Source organism: Prionailurus viverrinus, chromosome D2 (genome assembly GCF_022837055.1).
Source record: "Prionailurus viverrinus isolate Anna chromosome D2, UM_Priviv_1.0, whole genome shotgun sequence".
In the NCBI taxonomy this organism is placed as follows: Eukaryota; Metazoa; Chordata; class Mammalia; order Carnivora; family Felidae; genus Prionailurus; species Prionailurus viverrinus.
The window spans coordinates 6,442,254-6,464,787 of record NC_062571.1 but is presented as its reverse complement, the minus strand read 5'-3'; the positions used below and the strand labels follow the sequence as shown (position 1 = coordinate 6,464,787).

At 42.9% G+C, this 22,534-nt stretch overlaps 1 protein-coding gene across 2 annotated transcripts in view; it reads left to right on the top strand.

Annotated features, from left to right (window-relative positions):
• Nucleotides 1-19,277, top strand: part of ASAH2 (N-acylsphingosine amidohydrolase 2) — an 89,302-nt gene extending 70,025 nt beyond the window's left edge. For both annotated transcript variants that reach the window (XM_047825599.1, XM_047825600.1), the window contains exons 15-22: nt 1,011-1,105; nt 2,267-2,306; nt 3,336-3,431; nt 6,039-6,134; nt 8,172-8,318; nt 13,461-13,520; nt 16,850-16,938; nt 18,890-19,277. In XM_047825599.1, coding sequence (XP_047681555.1) covers nt 1,011-1,105; nt 2,267-2,306; nt 3,336-3,431; nt 6,039-6,134; nt 8,172-8,318; nt 13,461-13,520; nt 16,850-16,938; nt 18,890-19,082 — 816 coding nt within the window. In that variant the 3' untranslated portion in view covers nt 19,083-19,277. The remainder of the gene's footprint in view (nt 1-1,010; nt 1,106-2,266; nt 2,307-3,335; nt 3,432-6,038; nt 6,135-8,171; nt 8,319-13,460; nt 13,521-16,849; nt 16,939-18,889) is intronic.
• The last annotated feature ends 3,257 nt before the right edge of the window (nt 19,278-22,534 follow it).

Below are 22,534 nucleotides of genomic sequence, written 5' to 3'. Positions count from 1 at the left end.
TATCTTAAAACTTACGAATTGTCAGAGACAAATGATAGATCGTTACTGACATGGGAGTCTTTATTCAGATTTCACCACATCAAATTTTTAATATTAAAAGTATGTGTATTAAGAATCACACTCTAAGGAATAAGAGGCATGATTATTAAATATTGACTTAGATTTTATGATAAATAACTGAAACGATTAAAACAGTGGAAAAGGAAAATTAGATCAACATCTACCTTATTCAGGATTCATTGATGTTGACTCCAGGAAAGGAGTTCAGACACAATTCTCTGCAGAGGAAAACATCTCAGGTCCCATAAAAAAGGACAGGTCCATACCTCCATTTTCTCACAATTCAGGCAACATGTTTAACTAAAGCAATATTCTTTTAATACTGCTCTGGACCATGGATTTTCACATTCTGATTGTCAAAACTTCACGTTGGTGTTCACAATGTAAGTTGTTGATGTGGAAAAAATTTTAAATAGAGTTTTTTTCTTCCTCTAGTATTCGATTAGAATTCTTCAGGAAGAAGAAAGAGAGGAAAGGAAGGGATAGAGGAAAAGCTTCCACACTAATCTGACTCTGGAAAAGGATAGATTGTCTTGGAGAAAACTTGGAAGGCAAGGCAAGACTTGGTAACTGGACTCAAAAGGGAAATCATTAAGCTAAGCCGTTCCCATGGTGGTAAAATTACTTATTCACCTTGCACACTCCTCTCTGGCTTATCTATTGCACATTGCGATTCTACCATGCCAGGTCCACCAAAAGCTTCACGGATGAGAAAGCAAGTTCAGGTCAATGGGGCATTGGCACTGAGATCCATATGTTATGACCAGATAGAATATTGAATACTACCTCATTAATTAGAAAGAAAATCTATGGTAGGAGGAGAAAGCACCGAAAACAGCTGGAAACATTTAAAATCCTTTAATAAAAGGAATTCTCTGAGCATCATCTGTCGCTTGTCCATATAGAGAGCAATATCCTTTCACACAGTTTTCACATTTGGGGTTTTTTAGCTGACAAAACCACACCCATGGCACCCAGACATCGTTGATGTTCAGATGATCACCGTTGGGTCCTTGGCCATAATTGCCATCCCTGGGGAATTTACGTAAGTTTTCTTTGTTACTTTGTAGTTAAAAATGTAATTACTGGGTATGTGTTTCTGTTGCAATCACTTCTTCTGGGGGGCGGGGAGATAATTCTGCGCTGGCTCCTTTGTATCTCACTGTACCATACTCTTTTTTCAGTTTTCCCCACTTGGGATCTTGCGGCAAATTCTGAAACCCTGACCCTCCTTTTATCCCCACGACCAACTCTTCTCTTCCTTCAGCTCTTTGTTCAGATCTCTAACAGAGATGCCAGTCCTGCTGACCCCAGCTCACACTGTCCTTACCGCCACCACCAAGTCCCCACAGCATCAGCAGTGGCCTCATCATTACAAGGACCGCCACAATCGCCTTTTCATCCTTACTCTGCTTTCTGGTCTCCGTAGCCACGGTTGCCATCCCATTTCTTTTATTTGCTTGTTGACCATCTCCCACCCCCCCCCCCCCACTGCCCACCCTGGAAAGTGAGCTTCATACCCTTGAATCCTTAGCCCTTAGAAGGGGGCCTCTTGGGGCGCCTGGGTGGCTCAGTCGGTTAAGCGTCCGACTTCAGCTCAGGTAACGATCTCGCGGTCCGTGAGTTCGAGCCCCGCGTCAGGCTCTGGCCTGATGGCTCAGAGCCTGGAGCCTGCTTTGGATTCTGTGTCTCCCTCTCTCTCTCTGCCCCTCCCCTGTTCATGCTCTGTCTCTCTCTGTCTCAAAAATAAATAAACGTTAAAAAAAAAATTTAGAAGGGGGCCTCTTATGTGGCAGATGCTGTGTTTTGTTAAGGATTCAATGAAAGAAGGAAACGGTAAATTCTTTGTAGGCAGCAGCACGTACACTCTCAACTTGCCTCAGTTCTTGCTAACATCGAACGCAGACAGTACATTTTTTTTGGGTCAACGAATGGAAAATGATCGTCGTCTTTGCCAGTGATAGTCACGGAGGGCCTTTCCCTCCTCCAAGTCGTCTGTTTTCAGTTGAGGATTTGTTCTGAAGACAGGACAGCCAGGGGGAAAGGGGCTCAAGTTTAGCTCTGCCTTGTCACAGAGCTTGCACGCGCCTTACCGTGTTGTGTTAAGAGCCAGGATCCCACCTGTCTTTCGCCGCAAGTTTTTCTGTGGTCTTTGCATGCTTTTGGAGTCGGGAACCACTTAGATAACTCTGTTTTCTTGACTCAGGACCATGTCTGGACGAAGACTTCGGGAGGCCGTTCAAGCAGTGAGTTAAAAATGAAATAAAATATGTATACCTTTATATTTGGGGAAGAGAAAAGAATTCCCTAATCCTGCGATCTGATACCTTTTAAATTAATCATTGCTAAGATGCTTAGAGTTTCACACACTTGAAAGTAATGCGTAGAGGGGTGCCTGTGTGGCTCAGTCGGTTAAGCATCCGACTTTGGCTCAGGTCATGATCTTGTGGTCTGTGAGTTCAAGCCCCGTGTCAGGCTTGAGTGCTGACAGTTCAGAGCCTGGATCCTGCTTCCCATTCTGTGTCTCCCTCTCTCTGTGCTCCTCCCCCACTCAGGCTTTGTCTCTCTTGCTCTCAAAAAATAAATAAAACATAAACAATTTTAAAAAAAATAAAAAAGGAAGTAATGCGTGGAGGTGAATATGAAATATTAGTGGTATAAAAATAAGCTTAAAAATGAGAAGGAAGCTATAATCCGGTTTAAATATTTTATTGCTATATTTATCTATTAATAATTTAAAAATTGATAACGGTTTTACAGATCAAATAGTACATAACCCTACGTACCTTAATATCTTGAAGTTCTGTCTAAATAAAATCTAATCCACGTTAGGAATTCTGTATTTTATCTGCATTTATGATTTTCTTCCTATTCAGGAAGGTAGTGTAGATGGTTCTAAAATGACGTAATCATACTTAGAGCCGGAAATAACCACTACGGTCAGCTAGTATCCTTCTGTTATGCCTTTTAAGGAAACGGGCTTAGTGTCTGTATTTTAGTAATAAGAAGATTCTATATCTGCAAATTCAACCAACCAGTGAGATGTTCTTAGAGCCGCTGACTTGCCCACAGGTAGTGCAGTTATGGCTCTAACTTTTCCCCAAGGCCTCGTGGGTACTTGCACACGGCCGAACAGTTTTGATCATTAGGAACGAGGTTAAGAGAGTCACCTTACACGAGATTCACATCTACGCTTGTATGTTAAGTATAACTGGGCCGATAGGATACAGTACAGCGAGGAGCAATTTTATCGGGCTCTACCTTTCCCCCACCAGGAATTTGCAACCTATGGGATGCAGAACATGACCGCCGTCATTTCAGGCCTGTGCAACGTGTATACACATTACATTACCACCTTTGAAGAATACCAGGTAAAGTGGAAAAGTTCTCGTCGCTTCAGTGAACTCTACCCTCATCAAGACTGTGGTGGCAAATGCAGGTTTCCTGTCCTGACTTCCTCAAAGGGGTTTTCGAGTGGTGATTTTGTTTGGGGACAGACGAGAGAATGATAAGCCAGAAGTCGTGTTGGGGAGGATTTGTATCTGGGAGTTTGCCCTTTCCAAGTTCAAGTCAGATTTGTATCTGGGAGTTTGCCCTTTCCAAGTTCAAGTCAGAATTCTGGCCTCACTGACCTCCTCTTTTTCTGAAATGAGTTATTTTGTCGGGGGCTTTGGTAATGAGCGTGGGTGCTGGCCATGTCTCAGGAGTCCACGTGGAGGCATACAGTCTACTCCTTGACAAACGTCCAGTGACGCCAACAGTGAGCTCTGTTGACTCTCCTGAAAGTCCCTGTCTTCTAGGAGATCCTGTTGACTAACGATTCCTAACTGTGGTACACTGGATGGGAATAATTTCCGTTTATCCAGTTTTGCATTCCTCTGTAACCGTTCACTTAGAATTTCCTTCCATTGTGAGAGTACGTTTCAAACAACGATAACACTAGCAGTACCTCTGACTTCGTCACCAATGGGGACCACAGACACGTTTTATATCACCTAGAGTTATTGCAGATTTGGAAACATTTCACTCTCGTTGCTATTTTAAAATCACAGTAGTTTGGGGGCGCCTGGGTGGCTCCTTCGGTTGAGCCTCTGACTTCGGCTCAGGTCATGGTCTCGCAGCCCGTGAGTTCGAGGCCCACGTCGAGCTCTGTGCTGACAGCTCAGAGCCTGGAGCCTGCTTCGGATTCTGGGTCTCCCTCTCTCTCTGCCCCTCCCCCAATCGCGCTCTGTCTCTGTCTCTCTCAAAAAATAAAAACAAACATTAAAAAAAATTAAAAATAAAATAACATCACAGTAGTTATTAGACCTTATTACTCAGTCAGGCAACACAAACATTACTCGTTATTCAATGAAGAAGAACAAACATTATGCTATCACAAAAATGGTCTATGAATGTTTGATTCATGTATTTCAGTCTCATTGGTTTTCTTTGTCAGCCATGTTTTTTATTGTATGCATTTAGAAAACATTTACTCTGAGAGGGGTCCATAGGTCTCAACAGACTGCCAAAGGAGTCCAAAGGCACCAATAGGGTTAGGAACCCCTACTGGCTTCCCTTAGGGACACGCTCCTACAAGGACTAATATTCATTAATTTATTCACTAGTTCATTCCACAGATATGTGTTGTGACAGATACTGTACTAGCCACTGTCTGAGCGTAACAAAAAGTAACAATCTGCCCCTCCCCTCACGATTACTAGGATTTATGGTCTAGCGAAAGACAGAGAACAGCAGGTAATCACATTTCTGTGAAAGGGATGCAACAGGGTGATATGAAAACAGAGAGGAAGTGCATTAGTCTATATTGGGCATTTGAGGAATGGAGACTGGCAGATTTTCTGGAAGATGTAACATCTGTGTGAGTTCTTGAGAATGAGTAAGGACTAGTTAGGCAAATAAAATTTAGGGAGGGAGCCGGTATTGGGGAAGCTATGCATGCATCAACCCATGCAAAGGTCCGGGGGGCACTGAGTTGGTACATTTGTGGGGCCATAGTTCGTGGAGGATAGTGAGACAGGGACTAGTTGATGGAGAGGCATGGGTTGATGCAGCATCTTCTATGCTGTGCCCCAGAAAGAAGGCTTTAGAAAACTGAAGTAGAGTTAATTGCAAGGGAGGAGTGTTCTGATCAAATTTGTGATCCAGAAAGGTCACTAGGATGGAAGGTGTAGCAAGATCAATTGGAAGATTAAGTGTGGAGGCAGAGAACCGTTTGGGAAGCGGTGGTTATGATCCAGGTGAGAGCCGAGGGTTTGGCCACAGTAAAATCAGGAGACCCAGAGGAAAATGAAAGAGTTCAAGAGATGCCAGGTAACGGGAGCTTGGGGATTTACAGGATATAAGATGAGGGAGAGAGAGGAGTCTCTAAGATGTTGGGGGCGGGGGTGGCATTCACTGAGCTGAAGAATGTCGCAGGGAGAGGGGGTGCATTTGGAGTGATGGGATCCACTTAAGATTTGATAAGTCTGAGGTTCCTGTGGAAAAACCGAAGGCTTGCAGCTCAGCTAAAGGAGAGGAGATGTATCTGGTTCTAGTTTGTAGCTCCATGATGGTTAAATGTCCTTCTTGGGTCAGTATCCTCACTACCCATTTTCTCCAGGAGTTCCTGAGATTCTCATTCTCCCTCATTGTTTTTTTTCTCCTGCTGTGCTCCTCGAGGGCAAACATTTATATTACAAGTACTTAACGTAGACTTAAGCTCAGGAGCCGTTCCCCTCTTTCAGAGTAGATGGGCTGGTCGTCCAAGTACCTTGAGCCGAGAGAAGCCACTGCCTTTAACAAGTAGTTGGTGGGAGCCATTTACTTTAGCCGGTATATGGAAATGTCCACCCAACGTTGTCATGATTAAATCTTGAATGAGGCCAGTTTGAATTATGTGAGATGTCCAGTATCACCCTTCACCAAAGACGTGGGACCTCTGTAAATGGGTCAAGGCATGTAGAACAGTGTATGATTCAGCCCTGCCTCTCCTGCAGGCTCAGCGATACGAGGCAGCTTCTACAATTTATGGACCACATACCCTGTCTGCTTACATCCAGCTCTTCAGAGCCCTTGCTAAGGCCATTGCTACGGTAACCAAAACTCATACGTGTGTGCGTGTGTGTGTGTGTGTGTGTGTGTGTGTCTCAGGGGTGGGGAGATGCGGAGGAAAGCCAAAGAAAACCTTAGCCACAAATGTTCAGTTTTTTCAAAACCTTCATATTTAAAGAGTTTGTAGTTATGAGGTACCTCTAAGAAATAAAACCGATAGTGAATTCAGATTCAGTTAATACATTTTGGTGGTGACAGCTTTGCTCATATGTACTATCTCATGGTATGCTCATGATCGTCATGTGAATATGGCGGTATCATCCCCCCCACCCCACTTTTCAGATAAGCAAATTGGTTTGGAGATGATAGCTCACCGGGCTTACTCTAACTGTGGGTGGGAGTTGAACCAGTGTTCTGGAATCCCGGTGATGATCCTGCCAATGACATCATGAGTTGAGTGGGTCATTCCTTCTGAGATGCCCATTTTCCGTATTGTAGCATCTCTGAAATCGGGGTGCACCTTCCAATCAGAGGAATCTTATGGTTAAAATTAGTAGCATGTTTTTACTTTCTTGGTGGTTCAAAAACAATAGTTGCTATAATCAATAGAGGCGTAGATGCAATGCAGTACAGCAGGTACCTTGGAATGTGCATTCGCACGCATCTACCTAGAGTAAGTACATCTGAACAAGTTTCCTTGAAAGAACTCCACTTATGGACATCTTCTTCTGGGATGCAGTTATTAATGAAACTGACTCTGGTGTCAGAAGATTACTCAACAAGCAGGATAAATGGGCATAAAATAATAAACAGATCTTTATATAATACCCCGTAAGCCCCAGTAAAGGCTGAGAAAGAATTGGGGCATAGCACAGACTATAAAGCCTTTTCAAAGAAAGAGCTTGGTCATATCAAGTTGAAACAATGAAATACCTGTTTCCGTGGGTCCAAAAGTTGGATATTGGCAATCCCATTTGCTTCCTCTAATCGTCGACTGCGTGAAGTTTCAGTAGGAGGTATTTACGTAGGGTCTATTTTAATTACCCCGTTATTGTATTATCATAACACTCCTTCAGCTTCAGCTCTGGTACTTTTTTTTTCAAAGTAGAACTGCTTTGATTTTCATCATAAAGGCTGTAACTAGTTATAGAATATTCAGATGATACAGCAAAGTAGGAACCCATAACCCACCCTGAGAGATGGCCTCTGTTTTCAGAGTTGTAACTTTCATTTACAACTATACGTCTACTGTTCCTCCCATAGAAATAGCATCTTCAAGTTTTATAGTGATACTTAGGAAGAAAGTGTGGTTCATTTTGTAGACATTTGTGTCACAGTCGATGCTATGCATCTGTATCTAAGATTAGCTATGCGATCTTGAAAAAGAATACTGAGTATCTCCAAGCTGATTTTCCCACTTGCAAAATGGGAATGCCAATCGATATTATGGCCATTGAAAAAGATTAAATATATAAAGTGAGGATTAGAGTACATTATGAAGGACTACTTAAAATTTGAGATCAGCGTTGCGATGGCACTATTAAAGGTGACAAATGTGGAAAACATAGGTTAAACCAGTCACGATATATGCCGATCTTAACTTTTAACTTAAAAGAGTGTTGATTGTATTTTTTAATTAGCACAGAGAAGGGTCTAGGGAAAAAAAGAAACCTTGGTACTGACTCTGGATAAGAGAGGTACAACGCTTTTTAAAAGTAAAAGAGCTTATCGTGTGTCCGGCCCTATCCAAAGTCACACGATTAAGGAATGGCGGTCCCAGGATCTAACCCTGAGTAGTGCTTACACTCACATAGCTGAACTATACTGCCTTGGGCAGGGGGGCGGGGTGAAAGTATTGCCTATGACCCAAATTTTCCTCTGGCGACCAAAGTTTACATTCTGGATGTCTAGACTCACGTCTTAGCAAGTTCCCCCACATCTTGTTAAAGCTGTTAGCTCTCAGAGCGAGGATGTGTGTGTGGGCATTTCCTTTAATGAAGGCATTTCTGGGAGGTGGGAGCCTGGGGAAAGGGGCTTTGACTCTTGTGTGCTCCTTAAGCAAATGCTCTCTGTTCTAGGACACGGTAGCCAACCTGAGCAGAGGTCCAGAGCCTCCATATTTCAAACAACTGATAGCCTCATTAATTCCCAATGTTGTGGATAGAGCACCACTAGGCAGAAATTTTGGGGATGTTCTGCAGCCCGCGAAACCTACATACAGAGTGGTAAGGCTCACCAGGAGATCCAGAAGCCTGCGTCTGGGGATGGGGGAAAGATATTGTCTAATGTCACCAACTGCCTCTAATCATGATGCAGACCAGCTGTTAGCAATGATTTTGAAAATTGTTCTTAACTCTGCAGGGCCTCTGCAAACATCAGAATGGGGAAATATTTATTTTTCAGGTGGTCATCATGTAAAATCAAATTTCTAAAATCCAGATTATTCTTTTCTTAATTTTTTCTTTCCCATTTTCTTACGTGAACGAAGAAAATTCATTTTCTTAATGGATGGTCATGGAACCATTTGTTGGAGCTAAGAAAAGTCTCTAAAGTCAAGGACAGGAAGAGCGCGTAGAAATGAAGCAGGACTATGCCACTATTTTACATTGATCTTGTGTCCTGCAACTTTGCTAAATCATTTATCTGTTCCAGTAGATTTTGGGCGGGGGATGTGGATTCCTTACACATTTCTACATATGTATCATGTCATCTGTGAATAAAAACAGGCTTCCTTATTCTTTTTTGGATTTCTTTTCTGGATGCCTTTAATTTTTTTTCCTTATTGCACTGGCTGGAATCTCCAATACGATGTTGAATAGAAGTTGTAAGACTGGGCATCCTTGTCTTGTTTCTAATTTTAGGAGGAAGAGTATTAAGTCATTAAGTATGACGTTTTCTTTATGATTTTTGTAGATGCCTTTTATCAAGTTGAGAAAGTTCCCTTGTAGGCCAATTTTTTTCTCTTTTCTCTTTCTTCTCTTTCTTTCTTTCTTTCTTTCTTTCTTTCCTCTAAGAATAGAGGTTGGATTTGTTTCAAATGATTTTCTATGTCTTCTGAAGTGACCATGAGGGATTTTGTCTCTTATTCTATTCATATAGTGTATCGCATTTGTTGATTTTCAGATATTAAATAAATACCCTTTAGTAATGGTGTATAATCCTTTCTATATGCTGTTGCATTTGATTAGTTAATATTTTGCTGAAGTTTTATACTCACGTCCATGAGGACTTTTGCTGTCTTTTCACATGTTGTCTTAGTTGCCTTTTGTGTTAGGGAAACACTAGTCTCAAAGAATGAGTTAGCAAGGGTTTCCTCCTGCATTTTCTGAAAGTGCATAGAACATATTGGTATTATTTCTTCTTTAAATATTCTATCAGATTTTTCAGCAGAGCCACACGGACCTTGGCTTCTCTTTATGGCAAAATTTTTATTTACTAATTCAGTTTCCTTACTCCTTATAAGCCTAACCAGATTTTCTATTTTTTCTTGAGTCAATTATGTATCTTTCTCAGCATTTAATTTGTCTTGAGGAATCTGTATCTTCCTAAAAGTTTGGATCTTCCTAGGAATTTGCCCGTTTCATGTAAGTTGTCTACTTTGTTGAGATAAAGTTCATAATAGGTTCTCACAATCCTTTTAATTTCTGTAGGGCCAACAACAATGTCCTTTCTTTCTTCCTGATTTTGATAATTTCTGTCTTCAAAGCGCTAGCTTTTAGCTTCATTGATTTTATCTTTTTTTTTTTTTTTTTTTCTGTTTCACAGATTTTTGCTCTGGTGTTCTGTATTCTTCCTTCTGATGGCTTTGATTTTATTTTGCTCTTCTCATTTTTTAAGGTTGGAAGCTCTTCTTATGTTTGAGTGTACCTTTTTTTTTTAATTCCTCTGTTGACCTTTAAAAATGATAGATATCAGGGGCGCCTGGGTGGCGTAGTCGGTTAAGCGTCCGACTTCAGCCAGGTCACGATCTCGCGGTCCGAGTTCGAGCCCCGCGTCGGGCTCTGGGCTGATGGCTCAGAGCCTGGAGCCTGTTTCCGACTCTGTGTCTCCCTCTCTCTCTGCCCCTCCCCCGTTCATGCTCTGTCTCTCTCTGTCCCAAAAATAAATAAACATTGAAAAAAAAAATTTTTTTAAATGATAGATATTTTTAATTATTTTTCTAGCCGTTTTCGAGACTCAAGAAGTCTCTCCTCTCCACACTCTACACTCGGTAGTTGTGACAGCAGGTGTGTAGAGGTTCTCCCCACACCAAGCAATTCTTTAGTCCTCTGCAGACACCCCGTTGGTGTCCTACAATTGAATTCACTTCTGACACTGTCTGCTGGGGGTTGTCACATACTCCACAGGTTGAGGGCTCAGTCCCACAGACCGGACCCCCCAGCCCCTCACGCTTCAGATACCAACGGCGAATCTAAGTTGTCGCATCTGCTTCTGACCCATTGGCTATGAACTGGAGATCCCCATGAGCCCCATCTCGGGTTAAGTAACTTGCTGGAACAGGCTTAGAGAACTCAGGAATACAGTTTACTTGCTAGGTTATACACAGATATGACTCAGGAACAGCCTGAGGGCAGAGACGCAGAGAGGGCAAGGGGTAGGGGAGGGAATGTCAAGCTTCCATGACCTCTCCAGGAAGGGCCTCCTACCAGCCTCTCCAAGCATTCGGCAACCTAGAAGCTCTGGTGAACCCTAGACTTGAGGGACTTTTATGCTGATTAAATCATCAGCTGTTGATGATGAACCCAACTCCCAGCCCCTTTCCAGTCCCTGGAGATCAGGGCGTAGGACTTGATCCTTTCAACCGTCTAATCACCTGGTTGATTACCTGGCACCAGCCCTCACCTTGAGGCTATCAGGAAACCCACACCAAAGGCCATATCACTAAGGTGCAATCAGACCCATCCTTCGGGGATTCTAAGGCTGGAAATGTGCCAGGAAATGGGGGCAGGAAGGGAGGCTTAACTGACTGAGCCCCCGGCCAGGCACCCCTAGAATATTTTGAATTGAGCCCACGTATTTACCCTTCGGGTGCTGCTTACTGTTTCTGAGAAATTTGAGTTATTGTTACCATCTAGCATCATTTCCTTTCAGCATGAAGAACTTCCACTGGTATTTCTCAAAGGGCAGGTCTGTAACAACATAATCTCTCAGGCTTCATTGATCTGGAAGGGCTGTATTTTCCCTTTATCTCTGAAGAACATTTCGCTGTGTTCTTGGTTGCCAAATGTTTTTCTTTCATTGCTTTGAATGTGTCACACGGTTGCCCTGTTCTTTGCTCTCTAATGAGAAGTCAATTGCTAATCCTGGGGTGTGCCTGTAAGTAATGCATTATATTTCCCTTAACTGCTTTCAAGATTTTCTTTTCTTTTTTTGTCTCTGACTGCCTTCCGTGTGCTACAATGTATCTAAGTATGAAACACTTTGGGATTATCCTGCTTGGGATGTGTTGAGTTCCTTGGCTCCTCAAGGTAACGTTTATCAAGTTTGGGAAGATTTCATCCATTATTTCTTCAAAAAGAGTTTTGTTTGTTTCTCTCTTTCCTCTAGTTCGGGGTCTTCTGTTTTGTGAATGTCAGTATACCTGAGGTCCCGTGTGTTTTTGGGTTTTTTTGAGGCTTTATCAATTTTTCTTCACTTTTCTCTGTCCATTCTTCTGATAAAATAATTTGTAATTGATAAATGCTAGTTCACTTATCCTCTCTTCTGTCATCTCGTATTTGCTATTAAGCCCTTACTGAGGAATTTCTCACATCAGTTGTGATTTTTGGTTCCAAAACATCTGATTGGATGCTTAATCCATCTTTAAAGTTACTTCTCCTAGGGCGCCTGGGTGGCTCAGTTGGTTGAGCATCTGACTCTTGATTTCAGCTCAGGTCGTGATCGCATGGTTCGTGAGTTTAAACCCCACATAGGGCTCTGTGCTGATAGTGTGGAGCCTACTTGGGATTCTCTCTCTCTCTCTGCCCCTCCCCCCCATTCTCTCTCTCTCAAAATAAACAAGTAAACATTTTTTTAATTAAAAAAAATAAAATAAATAAAATTACTTTTCTTCACTGAGGTTCTCTAGGTCATTATCATCATAAGAATTTCGTCAGTTCTTTACACATAATTTCTATTAGTTCACAGAACATCCTTATAACAGCTGCTTTGAAGTTTGTGTCTGGTTTAACGACAATGTCTGGGGGCACAGAAAGTCAGTTTTGATTGCTGCTTTTTCCTCTTAATAGGAGCCATATTTTCATATACGCACATCTCATCATTTTTTTGTTGTTGAATCCTGGATGTGTTTTGCTATATTGTAGCAATTCTGGATTCTGGCCTCACCTCTCCACCCCCGGCCTTGTTGTTTTTGTTTGTTTGTTTGCTCATCGAAAACTTGACTAAATTAGTGAGCTCTGTCTCTCTTAAGTGTGGCTCTCAAGGTGTTGCCCCCGTAGTTACCTCACTTAGTGTTCAGCCCAACATTGATCAGAGTTTGTGCTTGGATGCTTCGGGGAGTAAGAATTTCAGTCTCTGCGGACACAGTCTTCTCTTGGCTTCAGGTGGTTGTCTTACAGAGTTGAGAGGAACTTCCCACACCTCTCCAGAGTTCTCTGTCTCTGTGGCTCTCCTCTGTCCGGTGCCCTCTTCTCTCTGTCACTCTACCTCGTCAACGCAAGACTTGCTGGCCTTCGTGGACTCCACAAGGCTGCCTTACTTTGCCTGAGCTCTGCCTCTTTGTGCTGTGAACGGCACGCTCTGAAGGCGTTAAGTTGGGCAATGGCAGGGCTCACTGTGTCTGTTTTCCATCACTCTAGGATCACTCTTTCCATTGCTTGTTTTCCTTGCCCTGCAACCATTGTATAATACACACCTGTCCAGCTCTTCTAGTTGTTTCCAGTGTGGGGGATGGGGCGGGGGGGGGGGGGGGGGAGAGACGCACACCCTGTCATTCTGCCTCGTATCTCGTTCATGCCAGTGTAAGCACAAGCCACTCGTGGGGAGTTTTGATCGCTCTTATGGAAGTCAGTCCATTTCCTATATGCATGTTGGAGGGAGGTGTGAGAAAATAGAAAAGGCTGAAGAAGCCGCTTTAATGCGCTGTCGCTGCCATGAACCATAGCTCTCTGTTTTCATCTACATCTGAATATACTAAAGGCAAATTCACTGGCGAAAAATTGTAGAGCAATTTACTGGCCCCAAATTCCTGTGTCCACTCTTGCAAGGGCATGCTCTCTGATATTCTGAGAAGATAACTCACTTGGTTCAATAGAATAAAATCTGTACAGGTGCCCAGCATCCTAGAACATTTCATAAATCATGGCCTAAATCTGAGCCCAGCAAAGAATGCTTTTATTAAAACGCATAAAATGAGTTTTTATTTTCAGGGAGAAGTTGCCGAAGTGATATTTGTAGGTGCTAATCCAAAGAATTCAGCAGAAAACCAGGTAAGCATCAATGATTCTTTTTATAGACTTCAACCCACTTTTCAGTCTTTGTTTGAAAATCCTTCTAGAGGTTAACAACATAATGACAAAATATTCCTACTTGATTTTCATCTTATTTTTTTAAATTTTTTAAATGTGTATTTATTTTTGAGAGAGGAACAGAGAGAAAGAGAGACAGGCAGAGAGAGAGGGAGACACAGAGGCTCTGAGCTGTCAGCACAGAGCCCCATGCAGGGCTCAAACCCACAAACCATGAGACCGTGACCAGAGCCGAAGTCTGATGCTTAACTGACTGAGCCACCCAGGTGCCCCTCATCTTATTTTTTTTAAGTGTGGGAAATTTTTCAGTAGGAACAGTAATGTAGAATTAAGTCTGGGGAAAAAAGCACATGGAAACATTTAACTGGCTCTGCTTAGGCTCACATGTTGCACAATACAGAAAGAACTGCACTGTCTCTTGAGAAGCTATAAATTTGAGTACAATCCCATTTATGTATTCCAATTTAGAAACCCTACTGAATTTGGGAAAATAATCAAAGCGCCAAGGATGAAGTGTATCTTTGGTTCCTTCCTACCCCCGTTTTGGCCCCTCTCCTCCAGGATCCTGGCCTCTGGTCCTACCTGTACTGTCGTGGAGGGGGTGCCCTCCTGGCTTGGAGCCCTTTATCTCGCATTTGCCATTTCCCTACTCTTTACTACTGGCGCTAATTGGATATTTATTTCTTTACCTCAAAAAATGACACAAGAAATACATGTTCAATGTAAAAATAGGCAATATAGAAGGTTTTTAAAGCAGAATAGGACGGGCGCCTGGGTGGCTCATTGAGTGAAGCGTCCGACTTCGGCTCAGGTCGTGATCTCATGGTTTGTGGGTTCGAGCCCAACCTCGGGCTCTGTGCTGACCGCTCGGAGCCTGGAGCCTGCTTTGAATTTTGTGTGTCCGTCTCTCTCTGCCCCACCCCTGCTCGTGTTCTGTCTCTGTCTCAAAAATAACATAAAAACATAAAAAAAAATAGAGTTCGAAACACCTGTCTTTCCATAAACGTTTTTAGGGTAATAATTGTTCATAGTTTGTTACATATCAGTTCATACTTTACTGTTTTTATATCTACATAGAAGACACATGACAAAGTGCACATATGTAATATGGCTATTAATAAAATGAATTCATTTTATTCCTCTGTAACTCCTTTAGAATGTTCTCATAACTACCCAAGCAATAGCTAGATATGTTCTAGTTGTAAAAATTCAAACAACAAAGAAAGCTGTAGAAGAAAAGGAGTAAGTATACAAAAGTGATTTCGAGGTCAGGCTTTTTTTTTATTGTGGTCGAGGGTACATTTATTCCGTCCATGAGCCATTCTTCCCAGGGACCATTGTTACTTACAACCCCAAACGCCTTTTCTCCCAATCCGCCTTCCATTTCCGTTCACTGAAATCTCATTATTGCTGTGATAATAATTGTGGCAAGAGGACATTGGCAAATACGCCATTAGGGAAAAATGTTCTACTGCTTGGAAAGTCAACACGCACCTGTTTGCAATAATTTCTCTAGGCACACTCTGTCATAATATTTGCATGTTTATAGCATTGTTTTCGGGAGATCTCAAAGTGTGATTGCAAAACTGCGGGATTAATTGTCATTTGATATCTTTAGGGCGGAGAAAGACTAATCATCACTATTGCCATGGAGAAGCAGGAGAACAAAATGCTTAGAGCACTGTAATGAGAAAATAATTAATTCCTTAAAAAAAATTTTTTGTAATGTTTATTTATTTTTGAGAGAGAGAGACAGAGCACAAGCAGGGGAGGGACAGAGAGAGAGGGAGACAGAATCTGAAGCAGCCTCCAGGCTCTGAGCTGTCAGCACAGAGTCTGACACGGGGCTCGAACCCACAGACCGTGAGATCATGACCTGAGCCAAAGTCGAATGCTTAACTGACTGAGCCACCCAGGCTTCCCTAGAATTAATTTCTAAGGAGGCCCTGGGACTCAGCACATGACAGTTTCCACTCCCCTCTTTTGTTGGTAATCGGGACCTCCTCACCTCTGCTTATTCTTTACAGGCGCTAAGTGAAGTGCTCTGTAAACATTGTCACCTCGGTCTAATTCAATCCTTACTTCTGTGCATTGGGTTACATTTTGTTATCCCCATGTTACAGACGAAGAAACTGAGGCCTAGAGAAAGATCCAGTAACTTGCATGAAGCAGTTGTGTGTCAGGAGGAGTTGTGTGTCAGGAGTTGTGTGTTGGGAGGTGGGAAATGGTAGTCACATAGTTCTCATAGTCAGTGGCCTACCCTCGTTCTCTGGTCCCCACTCTAGACCTGTGCGCCGGGGATCACCCTATCTCCTACTCTGTCAACAGCCTCCCCGATGTCACTCTGCCCTAAATGGCCAGAAGCCATTCTCTTTACAAGTGACCATCATAGTGAAAACTTCTTCATTGAATATAACCCATCAGCTGAGTAATATTTTAGATAATCCCATGGCCCAGTTGTAAATAAGTGATCCATTCACCAGAGTGTTATTTGAACATCTACACGTGACAGGTGTAAAGGACTGTAACGGATAAAAATGAATGAGACACAGGTCCTGCCCTTAAGGGCCACAATCTAAAGATTTTTGAGGAAAATTAGAGATTATGGCCTCTGTATCTTTTAATTTGTTATATCAAATCTGCACTGTATTTGAAGCTGAATTGTTGGTCTGAAATGAATTATTATAGCAATTTTCCAATGGGGAATGAAACCTGCTCGTGATGTGCTTTCTAGGAATCCATTATGACAAAATATAGGGATTGCTTTCAGCATCTAAGACAGGGAAGGTTTATGCATCGTTTTCAATTCTTTCACTTGGGAGACATATTTACTAATAATTCATTTACCCAGAGATGGAAAGATGAAGAAACATTCCCATTTTCCCTCCTACGTCTTGAAATGACAAGAGAAAGTCGTGGAATATAGATCAATAAACATGTCATGAAAAGGCTTGACTTAGGCCTTTTTTAGAATCTCGAGTTTTATTTGGTCTCTTCTCTGCCCCGGTTTGCAAAATTTGCTATCAGCTCTAAAATTATGCTCCATTCACTTTTCTTAAAAAAAAAAAAAAAAAAAGAAAGTCATGGTGTGTAACAGCATGGGTAGAGTGACATTCTGAAGACATCGCACGGAATGTAGAGAGAGATGCACCTGAGAATATGGACGAAATTCTAGTACATTTTCACACAAGGTATTGGCAGCTCAGCCTACAGACCACAAGGACGTACTTACAGGCAGGCACCTTTTATGACCGTGCGGGGTCTCATCAAATGTGTCAATTGCGTTTCAGACCCATCAGACCTTCCTCACTGTCGAGAAATACGAGGCCACATCAGCAACGTGGCGGATAGTACATAACGACGCCTCCTGGGAGACACGGTGAGCTCGCCTGTTGGACATTTTGTCTTTCGAGCCATGGGAACAGTCGGTCAGTGATGCGGGGAAGACAAATGGGAACACGGGCTCAAGGCCGGAAATTACTGCTATCAAATTCCCATGGAGCCTTGTGGCCATATTTAGTGGATTTATTCGACTCCATTTGGATTCTCTTTCCCTGCGAAACAGTGGGACATGTGCTACTGTCAGGAAAGGTGCTAATGAGGTTGTGGCCTCCCATTTTTGTAAACATCTGTTAATTTTGTTCTTTTCCACGGCCACAGACATTACCCCTGAAGGCTGGCTAGCCTCAGCCATTCTTGCAAATGGGTCGTGAGGCACACGGGCCTCTGTAGAGCCTGACAGTTCCTTCTGGGAAAACAACAAGGGTCTATGGGCAAAATGATTACATGTTTATACGTGGCCAATGATTCTTCATTGGAATTACTAACACACGAGAAGCTTGAGTGTTTATCTTTTCCTGACTCCAGTGAGAAAGGAATTTGCTTCTGGAGTTTCCTTGGAGAGGCGTATCTCTGTGTTTTCGATACCAAATCCCTGAGCCGAATAAATATTTTGAAGATTTGCAAGTGGCATCTGAGATAAGAAAATGTTTTGGTTCCTGAGCGCATCCATTTCACACCGCAGGACAGTGGCAGGGGAGTGGGCAAAAATTTTGGCAACTTGTACTTGACTCACATCACCCTAGATTAGGTCATTAGTTGCGTGTTGGTTTCCTTCACGTGGTTAACTGAAAATAGAGATGGGACCGTGCTGGGGCCCCTGTGATAGCCAGACATAAATCTGGGCCTCAGTTTTCCTCGGATGTTTAGGAATCTCGGGCACAGATCATTTTTAAACAAATAATAAATACATATTTAGGGTTAAGATAAGATTATACAGACGATAAAAAAGCATGATTTGTTTTCAAAAGCCCCAAATTGCAACAGCAGTGAACACTGAGGATACGTATAGGCTTGCTTCTGCCTTGCTCAGCAGCAGCTGGAATGTCACCTCTGTCATGAGAGCACAGGGCCCATCGCTGAAACACACAGAATTTGAGAACGCTCTCTCCACCCAGGGAACTTACTGTCTACACAGTTGGGGTTATCAGTCAGTCACCCACTCTATCTCACTTACCTGCAAGAGTATCTCACCCGCTTGAGGTGGTCTACAAGGGCTCGTGTGAGCTGACTCCGTCTGTTTTTGTGACCTCAGCCCCTGTGTCACACTTCGCTGCCTCTTCCTTCTGCTCTTCCGCTGCACCACGTTTTTTCCTGCTCGGAACGCTTCGCACCCTCTGTTCCTTCTACCTAGAATGTCTTTCCTCTGGGCACGTGTGGGTTCAGCTTAAAGAACATCTCCGTAGAGATACCGCTGCCATACTTGTTTCGTTTCACCCACCACTTTTAAAAATCATTTCTCGGTTTACCCGTTCACTGCCTTTCTTCCCCCCTTGCCCTAGTAGAACACAAGCTCCATGGAACTTGGAGCCATGTCTGTCTTGCTTACGGCCATATCCTCGTGCCTCTAGAAAAGAGTCTGGCTCATGCACTCGTGAAGTATATATTTTTAACAAATGAATCTGGCTGGGAGAGGAAGTGTCAGTTGAAGCAGAGGACAGCAAGGGCAGAAACAGTGCCACAGCCGTTCTCAAACAGGAGACATCCCGTGTTCTGAGTATTGGGTGAGGCTTTTTGGGGATGGACAAGGTTTGGGTGGTTATAAAGGTAGAACAGGTAAGACAATTTCTACAAATGGCTATTAACTAAAGGTTCCCTTCTAGAAAGTATTTGTCCCTGTTTTGTTCATTGCTGCACTCCCCGTATCTAGGAGAGTGCCTGGCTTACGGTCGGTAGACCCTGAATGTTCGTATAATGACCAGTCCTACCTTTGTCGAATCACACCTTTTTAAGAGCAAAACTTGGTTTGTTTGTTTGTTTCCTACCAACAGTTTCTATTGGCACAAGGGATTGCTGGGTCACAGCAATGCGACGATACAATGGCATATTCCGGGTACTGCCCGGCCTGGAATCTACAGAATGAGATACTTCGGACACCATCGGAAACAGGACTTTCTCAAGCCGGCCATCATACTTCCATTTGAAAGCACTTCCTCCGCCTTTGAAGTTGTAACTAGTCAATGAAAAGTTGACGAATAATTTAACGCGTGGCTGTCCTCCCTAATTTATAAAAATGATTTCACACGAATGTAAACAATTGGGATGACCTCTATAATTGTCCCTGTTTGAGGACAGATAGTTTCCTGTGAATGGGACAGACGTGTGTGTGTGTGTGTGTGAGTGTGTGTGTGTGTGTGTGTGTGTGTGTGACTGGTGGTCTAGAGCCTAACACATGATTTTCCTCGGGGCCTTGCAACTGTTTGAAGGGACAGTTCCCCTCGATATAAAACCTCTGAAAAGCTAGTAAGAGTGGCTGAAGATATGTGAACAGTGGTTCAAGTATTTATTTATAGAATTATTGAGTGTTAGGCTGGGAAAGTTTAAAAAGCTCATGTAGTTGGAGTCTTCATTTTGCAGATGGGAATGATGAAGTTTCATGGATTTAAGATGCACAAAGGCTACAGGACCTCTCCCCCCATCACACTTAAAAAAAAAAATAGTATATAAACATCGACCATAAACGTATAAGTCCAATTAGAGGCAATTGGTGTGGAAATGAGCATGTCAGCTTTTCTCTATTTAGCATAGCCTCTCCAAGCGATTACCCTGGACTTGATGTACCTGGTCCAGAGTTGTCGATATTGGTAAATTATTTCTGGCCTTCAGAGGCCAAGTAGAGGAAAGTCAGACTTAGAATATTTTGATCATGCCCTGTGTTTCCCTAAGTGCCCTTATCCCTCTGAATTGTGTCTCCTCTCCTCAAGACTGGTTCTAAGTGATTTTGACTGTTTTCACTAATCAAATTCACCCCAAAACCCAAGACTTGCCGTTGGTGTAGATATTAAAACAAAAGTGTTAGTGGATTGGAAGTCAGTCCTCAAAGAGCAAGACCTAAAATTCATTTATCTGTTCTTTTATCGCTCACTTACTTGTGGACCCATTCAATCACACAGTATTTATTAACACCTACATGCCCAGTATTGTAGTAGTGTTGGGCCTTGATAATTAGTTATCACATTTCAGATGAATGTATAAGTGTCAAAAGGGGACCGTTGTGAAGAAGAAAATACTCAACTGAGGATATCAATTTTGGAAGGCATTTAAAAAGCAGTCATCTTCAAGTCCTATCTCACGTGTAATCTGTGTTGGGTGCTCGAATTTTGGGGGAAAGAGGCTCCAGACAATTTGGACAAAGTTGTTTCAAAAGTAATTCGAGGGCCTTATGAAATTCCCAGTCCAACGTCCCGAAGAACGAGATAGGACAATCTGACATTGATTGCCTGAAAGTACCAATTCCATTTAAAATTATCCAAGTTAACTGGAGCTAGCTCCCAGGCTACAAAGGAAATTTTCCCAAACCCAAATCATGCTTTTGTATGAATGGCAGAGCTTTAGCATTTTAGGGAAAAATCAACCTTAATTTCAAAAACAAACTCTACAGCTTGAAAATAGTAATGATGCTAATCACGATGAGACTGACATTCATCTAGCTGTGACTCAACATGCCGTATTGCATTGGAACAAACCTGGAACGCTTTTTGATGACCCAGGGCTCTGGTTCTATGCGAGTTCACGGCTGGAGAATTAGCTCATCAGGATTCCAAAGGGTAGCAATCATTTTTCCTAATGACCCGCACTGTTTGCTATCACAGTTCAGAGTCTTCCCAAGAGCAAGGAATTCTGAAAGTAGTTGACCTTAGATAAATTATATCAGAACTGATGATAAAATTGTTCTCATGACTCAGAAGCGTACTGAATTTTTTCCCACTACCTCCATGCCTCCCACTGCAACTTTCCTCAGTGGACCTGTGAGTCCCTGTCGTTCACTTGGACCTGTGCCAAGCCAGACACTGCATTGCCTCGTACTGATGCTTCTGCACCAGCCCTCTGTCCACCAGGGCTTCTGCCCCCAAAGAACCCGCAGAAACCTGTCTGCACGCCCGCTGCCCTCTCTTCCAATCCAATTCCATTTTCTGCATTTTGTATGTAAAAATAAGACCAGATCCTGCCGCTGTAGAAACCATAGCTATTCACTTGTGCGTAAAAGGACACCACAAAAGAGGCGGTGATCTGTTAACATACAAACCTAGATCCAAGCTATGTCATTGGAGCCAGACTATGGGGAGAAAGCCCCTGAAATTGGCGGCGAATATGGGGAAAGGGGGGCTGGTTGGGTCGGAGAATGCTTCTGCAGAAGATTTTGTGTCTCATGTCAAAGTGTCTGCATTTTGTTTGTTGTATTCTGCCTTCTCTGGTTTTAAGAATGCTGTGACTTCCTAAAAAAGCACTGACTGATCCCCCTACAATTTTCGATGAGTATTATATCAATTGCTAATATTCAATATAAGACTTAATAATAAATCACTGAGTACAATTGTGAATGTATGGTCTATGGAGAAGTGGAACACTTGTTTTTCTTTTTAAAAACATTTTTTTAATGTGTATTATTTTTGAGAGAGAGAAACAGTGTGGGTAGGGGAGGGGCAGAGAGAGAGGGAGACACAGAATCAGAAGCAGGCTTCAGGCTCCGAGCTGTCGGCACAAAGCCTGATGCGACGCGGGGCTCAAACTCATGACCATCGCAGGGCTCCAACTCACGAGCCGTGAGATCATGACCTGAGCCGAAGCCGGACATTCAACCGACTGAGCCACCCAGGTGCCCTTTGTTGTTTTTAAGAGATGGACTGAATGGTGCTGGATTCCATGTGGGTCAGGTTGAAAAGTGATATGGATGGTCTCTGTAAGTAACCACCCAAAATAAAGGGTCCACTTCGTCCGTTCCTGCGCTCCAAAGATGTATTGCTGGAAAAATACATACGGTTGAACATATTTTAGGACTAGGGCAACCGAGAGTTTCCTAGGCAGGTAGTTATCTGTAAAATTGTCTCATGAGCTAATTCTGAAGATGGTAAGAATGACTATATTTGTGAATATGTTTCTCCAGGTTGCCTCCTCGTACATCTCCAGCATAGGAAGACACACCGCCCTTTTTTTTTTTTAATTTTTTTGTAACATTTATTTATTTTTGAGACAGAGAGAGACAGAGCATGAACGGGGGAGGGGCAGAGAGAGAGGGAGACACAGAATCTGAAGCAGGCTCCAGGCTCCGAGCCATCAGCCCAGAGCCCGACGTGGGGCTCGAACCCACAGACCACAAGATCGTGACCTGAGTCGAAGTTGGACGCTCAACCGACTGAGCCACCCAGGCGCCCCAGCACACCGCCCTTTTCTAACGTCGGCGCCTGGGTTTCATCTTTAGCCAACCAATTTCGTCATTAGATGATCCTTTTCATGCCTTTAGCTCTTCAAATGATTTTGCTTCCCGTATCCCAATGCCACCTGCTGGTTTATAGTGGCTTTTGGAACATCATGCCTTACATGAGGCCACAGAGGAAAATTTGCATGTTCCCTACATAATTAGAATGTGTTCAGCCGTAACAGCATATTCCCGATCAACAGGGGTCCAAGCGCTAAAG